Source organism: Trichomycterus rosablanca, chromosome 8 (assembly GCF_030014385.1).
Source record: "Trichomycterus rosablanca isolate fTriRos1 chromosome 8, fTriRos1.hap1, whole genome shotgun sequence".
NCBI lineage: Eukaryota > Metazoa > Chordata > Actinopteri > Siluriformes > Trichomycteridae > Trichomycterus > Trichomycterus rosablanca.
Genome location: NC_085995.1, coordinates 27,987,971 through 28,005,397, shown reverse-complemented (window position 1 = coordinate 28,005,397; position 17,427 = coordinate 27,987,971). Strand labels below are relative to the sequence as shown.

The window sequence follows — 17,427 nt, the reverse complement described above, 5'->3', positions numbered from 1 at the left end:
GTCATATATTGCACATAATCGTTCTCAATACTGACTATTACAGTCAAAATCTGTATCAGGACCTCTACCCAAGACCACATACTACCACAGTAAATAGTAGATCAAATTAGCTGATCAAACAGCATTAATTTGGTTACTATTTAGAATAGTGGGTTGCAGTCTGGGATGCAGCCAAGCTTTCCTCCAGTCAGTATTGTGCATTGACAGATTGAGAATTAGATTTCTTGAAAGCTGATTCCAGTCTATTTAAGATGAAAGAGTAAGATGTTACAATGAGCACTGTAATAATCAGGTTCCTGCCATTTGCCTAAAAGTGCCCAATTATAATCAGATTATTAATATGGTTTTAATTGGGAGCAATACAATTCCCTTAAGAGATTTAGGTAAGCCATAATTATGTTGTGAGTTGCTTGTGTTTTTGTTAAGACAGATTTTGTTTCATAATAATAATAAAAAAATGAATACAGATTAGTTACAAACACTATTTAAAATCCATGTCAAGAATTAGCAGTGGGACCTTCATGCTTTTCCACAAAACAGCAAACGAGAAATCGATAAAATGGAACAAAGTACAGAGGAGAAACGTCATGCCATCACCATCTAGATAAAACAACAAAAAGGATTCTCTCGTTCTCCCTGAATATCAAAGTGAGTTTGATCAGATTTATAAATAAATGTTAAGCTCAGTAGAAACGCCATGTTCATTTCCAATGTCCTATTCAATAAATCTCCTCTATTCTATCCCAGCATGCCCTGCTATGTCCCAAATCAGTTCTTTTTATTTATTGATTTATTTATTTTTTACACGCAAGAGCACTATGCTCAAAAGGTGCTTTTAAGAACAAAATAAAAAGCTAACTTATTACTCATGAATAATTTACACTTTGTACTCGTTCTCATCTATTTCTATTAAAGATCTAAGAACACCTATTCACCCAATTCATCTCAAGTGCAATTGAATGCATCCCTCAAATCTATCTGCATTATTCCCTCCTTCCTAACACAAACCGTGAGCCAGTGATGAAGCCAAATCAACAGTGAGAAAGAAGGGGCAGGAAGAAGAGCCCAGTGGCCCATAAGGAAAGGATTTGGGAACGTTCCGGAAGAGTCAGAGCACGTCAGTGTCTTAGTTGCAGCTCTTCAGGCTCAGGCCGTAGGGTGACTCCTGCTGCCGACTGCCACCTTCGTGCTGCTCGCTGCAGTCCACAAAGTCGGGTACGGGCAGGCCAGACAGGATCATCAACGATTTGTTTGAGATCATGAAGGTGGGTGCTACCGGCAACAAGAAGGAGATGTCGAAGGTGTGCAGGTGTTGGGAGTTCATGGCATCGTAGAAGGACAGCGAATTGTTGTCGTAGTCCAGCAGCACTCCGAGTCTTCTCAGCTGAAGAGACGCCTCCACCAGCATCTCCTTGCCGTTGTGCCGCACCAGGAAGTTGTTGTTGCAACGTGTGAACACCCATGAGGAAGAGTTCTTGCCGTTCCACTCGTTCTTTGGTGCAGATTTGTAGGCCACACCCACGGCGTACCTGCATACATGAAAATATCATTATGATGTGTATTACAAATCATGCAGCTTCTGCTGAAAAGTCAATTAGCTGCAGAGCTTTGCAGAATGTCATATTTATTTATTTTATTAGGATTTTAACATTATGTTCTACATTCATGACAGGACATATAGTTACTGATTACACAAGATTAATCAGTTCAAGTCTTTAAAGTCAAACAGTCATGGGCAATTTTGTATCTAATTCACCTCACTTGCACGTCTATGGACTGTGGGAGGAAACTGTAGCTCCCGGAGGAAACCCACACAGACACGCAGAGAACATTCAAACTCCACACAGAAAGGACATGTGAGCACTCCACCTGGAAATTGAACCCAGAACCTTCTTGCTGTGAAGTGACAGTGCTACCCAGCTCATAAAGCACTTATAATTTTGCTGTTTTATTGGAAAAGCATTTAAATAGTGCTTTATTGGTTTAGAGAGCTTGCATAGACCTTACAATTGGAGATACAGTCAATACTATATAGTCAATACTAATTCTAATTATTACAATAATTATTTCACTTTTTAATAGGTTATTTTCATCAACCAATTATTCTGGTCAGGTTTCAGCAGAAATTACCAGGTGCAAGGGAGGAATACCCTGGATAGAGCATCAATCCATTCCATACATGTTTGGCTGATAGGCCAGCCAGCAGCTCTACTGAGATTCAAACCCAGATCTCAGAGGTGGTGGGCTAGTGTAATAGACCACCCAAACACATGATTACATTTAACAATTGTCAAACCTAGGTTCGAAAACCTATTTATTTATGCAAAAAAAGACATTATGTATTCCAGGTGATGTACACAAAATGTCTGTAGGTTTTGACAGGATTTAAATGAAACAGATTGAGACCAGACCAGACAAGTAAATACAATATTTTTATTTGATTTGGACAGGGTTAGGATGTTATCTATATTGCAATCAGATAAAAAAAAACCCAAACAAACTTAGTGTCTCAGAGAAGTCGATTCTTTGTCAGTGTTTTACTCACCATGTGGAGGCTCCTAGTAAAACCTCCCAATAGTGGCAGCCGCTGTCGATGAAGACGTTGCCTGCAGCCCCATAAGTACCCGTACCACTGAAGCGCTCTGGAGTGTGGCTCTTCTTTAGAGAGCTTTCATCTTTCTCCATGGTCAGACAATCGTTGGACAGACGCAGCTTCTTATGTGCTGTCTTTGGGTCCAACTTAAAAGGCTGGCCTGTGGATAAGAAACCAAGAGTTAATCCCACAGCACAGCATTGCTACACTGGCAATTTCACCCTCCTATTCTCCTTTGTCTGGCAGAACCGACTGCTAAGATAACCCCATATGAGTTCAGATGGCTGTGGCAGATTTAAAAAATGCTATAAAAAATGCCCTGCAGTAGTGAACTGCAAAAGTGAAGTGAGAGCTAAAACATGCTGGTTTCCACATAAAGTCTTCTATCACTTCTATAAAAAGTGCAGTCTCTCCAACATCCTTGGTAAAACTGACACCCTGGGGGCAAGAGGGGGTGATCAGTAAACACACAGGTACCAGATTCCTGAGACTGGCTAATGTTAGTCAGATTGACGGGAGACAGGAATGCCATCACTACACAAAGTAAAGTGGACCAGTTGTGCTCACTCCTGGTCATGGCTGGCTGTTGCCTGTCTTTTGGAAGCTTTAGAAAAAGTTGGATCCACAACATTTAAATGTCTAACCTTAATGATTAACATAATAATAATATGGCATCTGTATCAGCATCATAAAGAGTGTACTAATACCATGACATTATTTCTGACAAGCACACTTTCTATTTTTCCACTGTAACATTCTAATACTAAATAATCCTATTACTGCAGGCAACATGGCTCAGGGTTAATTAATTACATTATTCAACTGTCCTTACTTGAACTTAATAGCGGTGCTGTGGAAAGACCATTGTGACACCTGAACCACTCCTGCATTGCTGGATATTCAAACCCTGGAACTATGGTAGTGGGCTTGCTTAATTTACAGTTGTGCCATTTGAGCACCTACAGATAAGTACATCTACAGTAATCATCAACATCAAAATCTGACCCTAAAAGTAAATAGAATAAAAGCTCAATGCCAAAAGTGCAGAATAGTTCAGAGATCAATTTCAGTTTGGAGGTCTCGTTGGTAGTGAGATGTTACAGCTGCAGTTTTTTTTTGTGAAACTGGTCTTTGCGGACAACAAAAGGACTAAAAAAATGACCAATTAATCCAGACATACTTTCACATACACCGATCAGCCATAACATTAAAACCACCTCCTTGTTTCTACACTCACTGTCCATTTTATCAGCTCCACTTACCATATAGAAGCACTTTGTAGTTCTACAATTACTGACTTGTGCTGGTATGAGTGGATAAGACACAGCAGCGCTGATGGAGTTTTTAAACCTCACTGTCACTGCTGGACTGAGAAAAGTCCACCAACCAAAAATATCCAGCCAACAGTGCCCCATGGGCAGCGTCCTGTTAACACTGATGAGGGTCTAGAAGATGACCAACTCAAACAGCAGCAATAGATAAGCAATCTCTGACTTTACATCTACAAGGTGGACCAACTGGGTAGGAGTGTCTAATACAGTGGACAGTGAGTGGACACGGTATTTAAAAACTCCAGTAGCGTTGCTGTGTCTGATCCACTCATACCAGCACAGCACACACTAACACACCACCACCATGTCATTGTCACTGCTGACAATGATCCACCAACCAAATAATACCTGCTCTGTGGTGGTCCTGTGGGGGTCCTGACCATTAAAGAACAGCATGAAAGGGGGCTAACAAAGCATGCAGAGAAACAGATGGACTACAGTCAATAATTGTAGAACTACAAAGTGCTTCTATATGGTAAGTGGAGCTAATAAAATGGACAGTGAGTGTAGAAACAAGGGGGTGGTTTTAATGTTATGGCTGATCGGTGTATATATATATATATATATATATATATATATATATATATATATATATATATATATATACAGTGTATCACAAAAGTGAGTACACCCCTCACATTTCTGCAGATATTTAAGTATATCTTTTCATGGGACAACACTGACAAAATGACACTTTGACACAATGAAAAGTAGTCTGTGTGCAGCTTATATAACAGTGTAAATTTATTCTTCCCTCAAAATAACTCAATATACAGCCATTAATGTCTAAACCACCGGCAACAAAAGTGAGTACACCCCTTAGTGAAAGTTCCTGAAGTGTCAATATTTTGTGTGGCCACCATTATTTCCCAGAACTGCCTTAACTCTCCTGGGCATGGAGTTTACCAGAGCTTCACAGGTTGCCACTGGAATGCTTTTCCACTCCTCCATGACGACATCACGGAGCTGGCGGATATTCGAGACTTTGCGCTCCTCCACCTTCCGCTTGAGGATGCCCCAAAGATGTTCTATTGGGTTTAGGTCTGGAGACATGCTTGGCCAGTCCATCACCTTTACCCTCAGCCTCTTCAATAAAGCAGTGGTCGTCTTAGAGGTGTGTTTGGGGTCATTATCATGCTGGAACACTGCCCTGCGACCCAGTTTCCGGAGGGAGGGGATCATGCTCTGCTTCAGTATTTCACAGTACATATTGGAGTTCATGTGTCCCTCAATGAAATGTAACTCCCCAACACCTGCTGCACTCATGCAGCCCCAGACCATGGCATTCCCACCACCATGCTTGACTGTAGGCATGACACACTTATCTTTGTACTCCTCACCTTATTGCCGCCACACATGCTTGAGACCATCTGAACCAAACAAATTAATCTTGGTCTCATCAGACCATAGGACATGGTTCCAGTAATCCATGTCCTTTGTTGACATGTCTTCAGCAAACTGTTTGCGGGCTTTCTTGTGTAGAGACTTCAGAAGAGGCTTCCTTCTGGGGTGACAGCCATGCAGACCAATTTGATGTAGTGTGCGGCGTATGGTCTGAGCACTGACAGGCTGACCCCCCACCTTTTCAATCTCTGCAGCAATGCTGACAGCACTCCTGCGCCTATCTTTCAAAGACAGCAGTTGGATGTGACGCTGAGCACGTGCACTCAGCTTCTTTGGACGACCAACGCGAGGTCTGTTCTGAGTGGACCCTGCTCTTTTAAAACGCTGGATGATCTTGGCCACTGTGCTGCAGCTCAGTTTCAGGGTGTTGGCAATCTTCTTGTAGCCTTGGCCATCTTCATGTAGCGCAACAATTCATCTTTTAAGATCGTCAGAGAGTTCTTTGCCATGAGGTGCCATGTTGGAACTTTCAGTGACCAGTATGAGAGAGTGTGAGAGCTGTACTACTAAATTGAACATACCTGCTCCCTATGCATACCTGAGACCTAGTAACACTAACAAATCACATGACATTTTGGAGGGAAAATGACAAGCAGTGCTCAATTTGGACATTTAGGGGTGTAGTCTCTTAGGGGTGTACTCACTTTTGTTGCCGGTGGTTTAGACATTAATGGCTGTATATTGAGCTATTTTGAGGGAAGAATAAATTTATACTGTTATATAAGCTGCACACAGACTACTTTTCATTGTGTCAAAGTGTCATTTTGTCAGTGTTGTCCCATGAAAAGATATACTTAAATATCTGCAGAAATGTGAGGGGTGTACTCACTTCTGTGATACACTGTATATATATATTATAAGTTTTTATGACTTATGCACTTCTTAACACAACTCTCCTGATATTATTCAGGCTTGAGACCAACACTTGGGAGTGCACTGACAAACGCATCTCCCAACGGCTGGACTGTTTCAGTCAGACATTAGCCGATCATGTCAGTGCAGACGTCCGCCCGGCCGATAGCTAAGCAGAGATTCAAACCCTGGATCTGTTGTGTTGTGGATCTATAGTGGTTATCAGCCACCAATAATTAGTTCATAATTTTCAGTCATCACCAATATCCAATTACCTCCTTAGATTGGCATTTAAGGAATCCTTACTCATCTCCTGCTTGTAGTCAGGTGGAAACAGCACAAGGACAATACAGTCTTGCATTTATACACCTCATAATTTTATTTGCATAGTTGTAATGAGTTTCCTTTTTATTTTCATGAGCAATAACTCTAGAGTACTTAGAGCACTGAAACAAAATGCTTAATTGATGAGGTATGATTACTCATAATGAAAAACTATGCAAATAAACTGCCAAATGCAAAGAGGACAAGGTTATTTCTAGCAGCGTCTCATTATGTATTCCTCACACCGATGCATCACGTTTGTCCTAATTAAGACACATTAGCTGAGTGCTTTAATTGGCCTTCAGGAGCCAAGAGTTGCACAACCTAACACGACGGCTGACAGAACAGAAGAATTAAAATAACAGATCCAATGTCAAAGCTTCGTTCAGCATTAATCGTCAGCAGCACTGCATTTACTCAGAAAGCTCCACATGAATGGAGAACACCACATTAAACATGACAGTTAGGAATACTGATAAAATTATAACCTATGTCACATTAATTTTTAAAAATGAGCCCTGTGTTATAAACCCTGCTGTTCAGGTAGACAACTTGCATTAACAAGGATAAGACAGTCTGAAAATATTCATTTTAAAATTCACCGCTCACCTCCTCACTGACTGGAAAGTAAAAACATGAAAATGTGAATTGAGCATGTCTCATGCAGAGTTGCAGCCATCCTGGTCGTGGTGGGGGCAGGGTCTAGTGCCATGCAGAAACGGGGTGGCAGTTCTCTACAGGGCAACATTTTCTTTTTCATCTTTTTTGCTTCTTCATAATTTAGACATATAAGACCTACCTGTGCACTCCGGTGAACCCTGCCCCAATGCACAACGCCTCTAGCACTAAAGCCGCGGGCCATTTTAACACACGTACGAGTGATCTTGTCGTTGGAACTGGTGAGGGTGGGAGGAGTACTGGTTGTGTTTGAGAGACAGAGAGAGCTTATAGTCTGAATTTAGCATTAACTTATTGCCACCTTTTTGGACCACTCAAAAAAGCTTTAAGGCGAAGAAGATTTTTATGTGATGATGTGAAAGCAGCAGTGCATCAGTGGCTACACGCTTAACCAAAAACATTTTTTGCTCATGGCATTAAAAAGTTAGTACAACGCTGGGAAAAATGCATCGCAAAGGAAGGTGACTATGTAGAAAAATGATGTCATTTGTTTTGAAATTCTTAATAAATAGAGTTTAAAAAAGTGCGGAAACTTTTTAAAGAACCCTCGCAGTATGTGGTTTGGGACAAGGGCCATCACATCTCGGGCTGCTCGCTCATCCAGGAAGGTTTCCTTGTGATACCTAATAAGACCGCAACACCAACTGAGTGGCTTCATACACCAGCAAAAAACTAGACCGGTTAAGCAGGTAGCCAACAGGGGAGCTGGCAAATCAGTGAGAAATCATAAGCGTTAATCGCTACACATTGAAGTTCTATGATAAATCACAGTTTCTTCCTCTTAGTTTTGCCAGCTCCTCTGCCGGCAAACCTGCTTTCCTCTGAAACCTTGGTGCCGGGCTGCTTGGTCTGTTCTGATTTTCTGCTGGCATCTCTGTGTCTTTCTGTGTGCTTGTTTTGGGCCTCACGATGGAACTGCTTTAGGAGAGTGGATTGCCCCAGAGGTGGCGTGACATCTCATTTTGCGTGAGGTGCGTCAGTTGCTGTGGTCATGGTGTTGAAAACGGCGGGTTCTGAAGGTTTCCTATCTTTCCTATCTTTCCGACAACTGTGCTATCCCTGTTCTATCCAATTTCTTCGTTGCGGGCTGTGGGTGTTTCTGTGTCTTTTTAATTTGTTACTTTGTTTCAGTTATTTTGGCCACTTTATTTATAATTGTCCTATTTTTGTTAGTGGCTTTTAGCCATAGTATTGTTCCACCTTAAATAAACATTCGCACATGGGTTCATTTCATTCTTGCAGGTGCAGGGTTTCCCCTTGTGATTCAGTAGCAGGGTGTGACCTGCCCCTTCACATAAACAGTGCTCTAGTGTATAAAAAGTCCTTGAAGCTGATCAGGAAAATGTCAGAGTGGGCACGTACACATTCATACCAGAGACTGTAGATGAAATTATGCATTGACATTCAGACTGCATGCGCATCTCGGCACTTGAGCACCTCCTTGACGTGTACACGTAGTAACGTCTGTTTAAATCGAAGCCACTTTGTGATGAGTGAAATGCACTGAATCAATCATTGAATTGTACTAATCATTTAATCCTGGTCGTGGTGGGGGCAGGGTCTAGTGCCATGTGGAAACAGGGTGGCAGTTCTCTTCAGGGCAACATTTTCTTTTTCATCTTTTTTGCTTCTTCATAATTTAGACATACACGATCTACCTGTGCACTCTGGTGAACCCTGCCCCAATGCACAACGCCTCTAAAGCCGCGGGCCATTTTGAACACATACATAAAATCCTGCTATCATGCAGCGGCAAGGTTACAATTCCTCATCCAACCTTGCCTCCATTGATAACCTAAAAGCAGATGTTAAGGCAATGGGGCACACCCCTACACCCCACAATATTTAGTAGCTCCAATTGGACCTTGGCCACCCGGCTGGGGAATTAAACCCAGGCCCCTTCTGATGTGAGATGACAGCACTACCCACTGTGCCACTGTGCCGGCATAAGAACAGCGAGAGATACTCATGTAAAATAAAGCAAAACTGACACCAATAATTCAGCTCTTCAACATGCACCAATATTTCAGCTCTGCACTCATAACTGGCAACTGCTATAAAATACAAGTTTATGTACACTTGTAAAGAACAGACATTTGGTGTGCTGTGACCTGCGCAAAGCCTCTTAACCCCACTGAACACCTCTGGAATTAACTGCACCCTTGAAGGCAAGCCAGACCTTCTTATCACTGACAGACTTCACAAATGTTCTTTGAACCAAATGGCCACACAATTCCAGACACAGTTGCACTTCAAAATCTTGACAAAAAGGCTGTCAGGAAGAGTTGAGGCTTTTACAGTCACTTCATGATTTTCAAACAGGATGTCCAACAAACTTATGGTCAGGTGTCTACCTATGTTTGGCCATACAGTGGTTGATGGTCGGTATATTTATCAATATGTTATATGTAAAAAAGGACACTTGGGTCTACATACAGACATGACTGTCTGTGTCGGGTTGAGGGGGGGTACTGAGGCTCTGAAATGGATTGGCATCCTGTCCAAGGATGTCTTACAGCATTTCGCTTAGTGGAATGAAAACCAGAGACCACAACCCTGACCAGTAGTAATAAAACATAATATATTATAAAAATGTTTCCATGCTCTGTGTTGTTTCCATCTCTCTCTCTCTCTCTCTCTCTCTCTCTCTCTCTCACACACACATTGTAAGACAGCAAAAATCACAAGCAGCTTTGCTTCTGGTTAATTACAGGCAGCTGATTACATGGAGAGAGAGACTTTTCTGGAAACAATGGCATGTGTTTCAGAATCTGCTCGCTCTGAATCTCTTAATCAAGTAGAAATGGTTTATGGAAATGGATTGAAATAGCAGCCATGCTTCTCGCGGTGAGTGAGCTATGATTGTGTCAGGGTGCATGACTGTAAATGGTTTTGTAAGTATATGTGTGGAAATAGATGAGAGAAAACTGATGAGGGACACAGTCACATTGTGAACGGGGGGCACAGCTGCACTAGGCCATGGCCAGATGATTGAGCATGTATATGGTACTATGAGACAATGCTTTCTGGTAAACATGTCCTAGTTTTTGGCACACACCTGCTTGGGTAACATTCCTGTTCAGATAAAGGGTATACTGCTCCATCGTCACACAACGCATTGTGATGCTATCGTGAATACGGGAATTGTGGAAAGCTATGATTATCAGGTGCATTAAGTATCAAGGTCTATTTATATTTCATTGACTGTCAGACGTGGCAGAAGTACACACATTGCTTATTTAAGAAAAAAACATATCAGAGGAAAGATACACAGATACAAGAAGAGCATGCTAAACTCCTCACAGACAGCAAACTGGGGTGAGAATTCAACCCAGATTCCAAGGGCTGTGTGCTACCCACTCTACCAGCTGTGCCCTTGTGCTGCCCAAATTTGTGGAGCAGCTTTATATAGTTTATCATAAGAAAAGATAACTACTATTTAAACTACACACTGTCTGCTAAACTATTAATGCACTTGCATAAGTACACTTGTGACTGGGACACCAACTGTTACTCTGGCAAAGTTGCTGTTTTCATGGACCTTCCATTTTTTATTGCATTTAAAGGGTTTCTATTAGGGATGTCCCAATCAAGTTTTTTTGTTCCCGATCCTTAATTTTGATCCTGATCCGATACCGAGTCTCAAACCGATACTTTATTTTCTAGATATTGTCTAGATAAGAACCAGATAATACTGTTCACACAGTGCACACTTCAAGTACATTACAGTTATTGAAATTAATAGAATGTATATGTTTAACAACTGAATAGCTCTGCAGTGCTGTAGGAAAAAAATTGCCTGCATCCAAGCTATTGCTTAATGTTCTTTTATTTTTACAAAATAAAAGTAAACAAACTTAGTGCAGCATTGTAGTAGTAAAACTAGAACACTCAAAATGAAGTGAAGGTTCTTTTTGAGGAAAATCAGCATCTCTGCCGTGTTAGCGGACAGCCGGTTCCTCTTCTCATCATATAATAATAAACTTGCTGTATTCGGCTGTGTTTATTTTTTAGGTGCCGTATCAATTTGGTAGTAATTGTAGATCGTTTGGTTAAATGGTATCTGGTTTGTTTCTTATGAGCCACCGTACTTGCATGCGTGTTGTAACTGTAACAAACTTTTCTGTGGTTGTATTGTGACAATGGTTTGATGGACGTTTCTACACGAAGTGAGTGTGTTTTGACCCTTTGGGGCTTCCATAGTGCATGAAATAGCGTGCTTGGCTAACGTGATGACTCTAGCTGTCCGCTATTCGGTACCCTAACAGAAGAAGTTAATAAAGTGTTATGCTCCCGACAATTTGTGAATATAGCGTGTATTTATTTCTTTATTAAGCAAGTGCATCACTACGACGCTCGGTTACATAACTAAGCCAATCAGAGTGCTTGATACTGAGATGTCGTTCAGTCTTGTAACACGTAAACTCGTAAAAGCTGTATGTTATGGTCCTGAGGTTTTCATACTCAGATTAAAAGTTATTGTTTTGTAAACCGGTGTGATCCTTGACTCCCACACCATATAAACAGTAAAATTCTACAGTAATGAACGCAGCTCTGCTCCTACCGCCTCGTGAAACGCTCACATTGCAGACATTACACTTCACTGTTGGACTTGTTTCACTTTCCAATTTAAAGTATTTCCACACAGCGGACATGCTGACGTAAAACAAAGGATCGGCTTAGGATCGGCCTTAGTAAAGCCGATACCGATCAGTTAAAAAATGCCTTGATCGGCCCCGATTCCGATCTTTGAGATCGGATCGGGACATCCCTAGTTTCTATAGAGGAGTTAAAGCCCATTTTAAAAGGGTTTATCCAGTTTGGGTCTTGATCCTAACCCCATCAACCCCTACAACTGTTGTAAAACTAACTTGGCAGATGCTGCGAAACTCTGAACCAAAGTTCTAAACCAAAATCACTTTGTCATGTTGGACATGTACAAACAGACAAGCAATGACCAACACTGACTAAATGTTACTAATTATATTAACATGGTGTTGTACTGGACTGGTATGCACTGGGATTACCAGTGTGGGTTTGAGAATAAACCACCATCATTCTCTAGTCAGTAAATGACCAGTAATAAAGAGATAGATGATGATTAACACAAACTGTGCATGGAAAATGTTATTTATCCCTGTCTACTCTTGTATGTAGGGGTTGCCACAGTGATCTGGTAAACGTACCAGACTTGGCATGGTTTTTAAGCCAGATGCATTTACATTTACATTTTCAGCATTTAGCAGACACTTTTATCCAAAGCGACTTATAGTTGTGTCAGAATACAGCCTAAGCAATTAAGGGTTAAGGGCCTTGCTCAAGGGCCCAACAGTTGCAACCTGGCAGAGGTGAGGCTTGAACCGGCAACCTTCTGATTACTAGTCCAGTACCTTAACCACTAGGCTGCATCTGCCCCAGATGCCCCTCCTGACACAACCCTTCGTTTCTATCTGGGTTTAGAACAAGCATAACATTGTACTAACAAGTGCATATTCCAACTGCTAGTTGAGGTGGTGAAGGTGGATGAGTAAAAAAATTGGGGTTGAGTGTACAAACTAATGTAGCGTTTGGAAGATAGGTAAAAAGAGAGTGCAAGGCAGGTGAAGTTGGCTTGGAGTAGGAAAAGTGATTTGTGATACAAGGGAAGTTTACAAGACAGTCGTGATGCCTGATATAAGACTAAAAGACAGGAGAGGGAGCTGGAGGTGACAGATGAAGGTTCTGTGATTCTTATTGGAAGTGATGAGGATGGACAGGATTAGGAGTGAGTTTATTAGAGTGACAGAGCAGGTAGAATGCCTTGGAGACAAAGTTAGAGAGGCGAGATTGAGATGGTTTGAGCATGTGCAGAGGAGGGATGAGAGTTCTATCAGAAGAGGGGTGCTGAGGATGGAGCCTCCAGGCACAAGAAAAAGAGGGACAAAGAGGAGGTTTATGGATGCGGTGAGACAGATCAAACAGATGGTTGGTGTGGCAGAGGAGGATCATCTTAAAGATGAATGATCCACTGTGGTGACCCCTAATAGAAACAGCTAAAGGAAGAAGAATCTGATTCTGAAACTGTGTTGGGAAGTTGAACTTACTGTTGGTTTTGAGACGTGCTGGCTCGCTGTTCCGGCTGCCAGCCTGGTTGATAGCCTTGACAAAGAAGATATAGCGGGTGCCACTTTGAAGGCCATGCACAGTGTAATGATTCTGCTTGATGTTTGGCACAATCATCCAGCTGTCCACTGAGTTATATAGACCTACAGATAAAGACAGAGAAAAAAAACAGAGAGGGAAAGAGAAGCAGGAAGAGTTAGGATGAAGAATACATTCACACTGTAGCATAAGTGTGTAATTTCTGCTTTAGATCCTGACATTCAAATGAATGCAATGCAGTGTAAACCAGCGTGTGCCTTCCCAAACTATGTGCAATTTATTTAAATTGCAGCAGGTGGAATCCACTTAAGTTCTAGATACATCTCAGGGATAATTTACATTTACATTTTACATTTTCAGCATTTAGCAGACGCTTTTATCCAAAGCGACTTACACAATGAGCTGAACACCATGAGCAATTGAGGGTTAAGGGCCTTGCTCAGGGACCCAACAGTGGCAACTTGGTGGTGGTGGCGGGGCTTGAACCGGCAACCTTCTGTTTACTAGTCCAGTACCTTAACCACTGAGCTATCACTGGCCCAGTGATATATAATTAAAGCAAACAGGATGAACCAGACCATAATAAGGAGTGCCAAAGCAAATCATATAATATTTTTGTAAATAAGAGCATGTAGTTTTTTAAAATTACCTTTTAAAAAACTTTGAAAACATGTTTGGTTAGTGCAATGGTGTAAAAAAAGTTTAAACTCTGATCTGTCTAATGCCAAGTTTACACTACACAGCTTTCCAAGCTGTCAGGTCACTGTACAGTTCACACTGCACAACTGGATCTCTTGTAATCAGGAGTCTTTCAAGACGGTGTGTATTTCACACTACACGATGGGGGGTTTCACACTACACGATCTATCACCAACTGGAATCTCAGGCGAGCTTCTCTGATCTCCCAAACTACGTTTCGTCACGAAAACACACACGAGAAGTGATGAGGGGTTTAATGATACCAAGTCCAAAAATGCATGTCAACAACTAGCGAGCGATCAAAGTTTGTGTGCTGATGTGCAGCGTTAAAGCGAAGAGGAAAAATAAATGAATCTGAGTGGATTGGGCTACGTGGCCAGAAGGGATCGTTTGTTCTATAGTGAGTTGGAGGTAATAAATATTGGTGTTATGTTTTGTAGAGAACAATAAGGTCAGAAATGCTGTAAAACCTGAGTGTGTGCCCCTGCCCTGTCCCACCTTTTTACAACTCCTCCCCAGTGTTTTCCCTCACCAGATATCTTGCGTTCTCATTGGCTGTTCGACACCGCACTCATTGCCAGTCGGCCGACTCATATCCAGATATCTAGCAAGCTAGATAATTATCTTCAGTCGGCCAGCGCTCGGTGAGCCGCTCGGATCGAGTTGTTGAGCAGTTCACACATAACGATTGAGAGCCGAGTTTCGATTACTGAGAGAACGCCGAGTTGCTCCTGAGCCGGCAAATCTAGCGCCGACCAGTCGCATAAGTGCAATGAATTGGCACCCTGTCCAGGTTATTCCTGCCTTGTATCTAAAGTTTCCTGGTGACCCCAGTTCTGTCATGACAATAACCAGGGTTGATTAAAATGCGAATTAATTATTATTATTTATTAGGATTTTAGCGTCATGTTTTACACACTTTGGTTACATTACACAAGATTCATCAGTACACAAGTTTAATGTCAAACAACACAGTCATGGACAATTTAGTATCTCCAGTTCACCTCACTTGCATGTCTTTGGACTGTGGGAGGAAACCGGAGCTCCCGGAGGAAACCCACGCAGACACGGGGAGAACATCCAAACTCCACACAGAAAGGACCCGGATCGCCCCTGCAAATTAATTAACTCTAAAAACATGCTTTCAATTCGTTATGAGTAATTAGGTGTAAATTGGTGAGTAAAATGGCAGATATATCCAAATCCAAATCAATGTAATGCAAAACATCACGGGGTCTGTATACTTTCTGAACCTATTTTCCTGTTCACACTGACAAGTAAAAGACAAGTAAACTATAAACATATAAAGAAAAAATGCTGGATTGGGACCACTTGTTCCTGCAGTGTGTGAATGCAACATAAGTGGTGCGATTGTGTATTTTCAGGTGAGTGCATAAAAATAATGTAGACTTTTTATAACTGTCTCATTTCTTTTTGGGTGTCAACTACGGTATGTATACAACAAATGGCCTGAGAATACTGTCGCTCGATAAAAAAGATGCCAATTTCCCATTCAAAGCCATTACAGTCTAACCCTTTTCACACATGTAGAAGATGTTATAGATTGCTCTCTGTGGGGTTCTGTAATGTGTGTCTCGGGCAAAGAGCAAGCAGCTCTTCCAGAGCCTACTATCTCACACCGTGAGGATTTATACAGTGTATCTCCAAGGAATACCAATAGATACACATCTGACTGCCAATTCCCCCAGTGTGTACTACAAGTTAGCTTGGTCTCTATTGAGCAACCAGAACATGGCAGCCTTGGGAACTTGCACTCTCACTTACAAATTGGCTGTAAATTAGATGTATCAATTAGACCCAGCCATACGTGCAGTAGATCACCCCCAAACAACAGCTAATCAGCAACACTGAGGCACTTTCGCTCACAGCTAAAGATTTATTGTCATCTCCATCCTTCTCACAACTGTCTTCAACAAAACAAAGCTTTCAACTAAAACACTACAACCCCAAATCAGAAGAAGTTGGGACAGCATGGAAAATACAAATTAAAAATACAGACTTTTATTATTTGCAGACTATTTCAACCCAAGATACTTTTGTCTTCTCTGGTCAACTTAATTTCATTTGTTAATTTGACATCTATTTCTGCATTTCAGGATTCCTGCAACACATTCCAAAAAAGGTTGGATGATAAAGCATTTACCACTTTGTATTAGTGGTATTCCTTCTCAAAACACTTAAAAGATGTTTTGGCTCTAATTATACCAATCAATTAAATGTCTGAGGTGTTATTTTGTTGCTTTTTGTGTTTCAAAATTCTCCACACATTCTCTGTTGGGGACAGGTCAGGACTGCAGACAGGCCAGTCCAGCGCTGTACCCTATTCTTCCGCAGTCATGCCTTTGTAATGTGTGCAGCATGTGGTTTTGCATTATCTTGTTGAAAATGCATGTATGTCCCTGGAAAAGCATTAATGCTTCCATCACAGAAGTGTAAATTACCTTTGCCAAGGGCACTGACACAACCTCATATCAGGACAGACACTGGCTTTTGCTGATAACAGTCTGAATAGTCCATCTTAGATCCGGAGCACACAGTGTACATTTCTACCAAAAATGATGTGGAATATTAATTCCACAATACACATTTCCACTGTGTGAAGAGAACTAGATGCCACTTCTGGATAGGGCTGTCGCGGTGAAAGAATTTCCCCTTGCGATATTCAGAATGTCTCAATATCGCGGTATGCGGTGATATCGCCATTTTTTTGTTTTTAAAAATTACTTAATTAATCTGGATTTTAGAGCTATATAAACAAGCTTTATTGTTAGGCTATGATTCGGTATATTATTGCTTTATAATGACGAAGATGAGACAGCTTTAAGACCAATGAAATGCGTGTTTCATGTTAAATACAGAACAGAGCAGGGATGTGAGAGAATCTGAGTGGGGTAGCGATGTTCCCCTCGGCACTAAAACTGTCTCTGATGGTGTGCTCGTTACACTAATACACACGTACTGTACCTGCATGCGACTTTACACAGCAGAGGAAATCTAGCCCGGTTATCGCGCCACTATTAACCATCTATTTAGTAGGTGTAATTATCATAACAATATATACTACATTTTAAGTTATTATTCGTTTCAATACATTTTTATTCAACGAAAAAAATACATTTAAATCATTCCAGCAAGCCAGCAAGAGAATATTTGCAGGCTGCAATGCCATATTAACCGTCATTAAGTGTTTTAGTACGCCGAGGCTGTTTGAATATAGTCTAAATTACAAGTATTTTATTGAGTGTGAACTCAATTTGATCATTAATAAACTTGCCTATAATTAATGTTGCGATTATTTACATTTTAAAACACAAAGCCTGACACTCAGCAGCAACGGATGGAAACAGTTGTTGGGAAAATGTCGCTCTTAGCTCATTTTCATTA

At 41.2% G+C, this 17,427-nt stretch overlaps 1 protein-coding gene across 4 annotated transcripts in view; it reads right to left on the bottom strand.

Annotated features, from left to right (window-relative positions):
- Positions 1 to 495: 495 nt before the first annotated feature.
- Positions 496 to 17,427, bottom strand: part of mid2 (midline 2) — a 191,648-nt gene continuing 174,716 nt past the window's right edge. For all 4 annotated transcript variants that reach the window (XM_062999975.1, XM_062999976.1, XM_062999979.1 and 1 more), the window contains exons 8-10: positions 13,266 to 13,427; positions 2,546 to 2,753; positions 496 to 1,529 (exon numbers count right to left, since the gene is read on the bottom strand). In XM_062999975.1, coding sequence (XP_062856045.1) covers positions 1,127 to 1,529; positions 2,546 to 2,753; positions 13,266 to 13,427 — 773 coding nt within the window. In that variant the 3' untranslated portion in view covers positions 496 to 1,126. The remainder of the gene's footprint in view (positions 1,530 to 2,545; positions 2,754 to 13,265; positions 13,428 to 17,427) is intronic.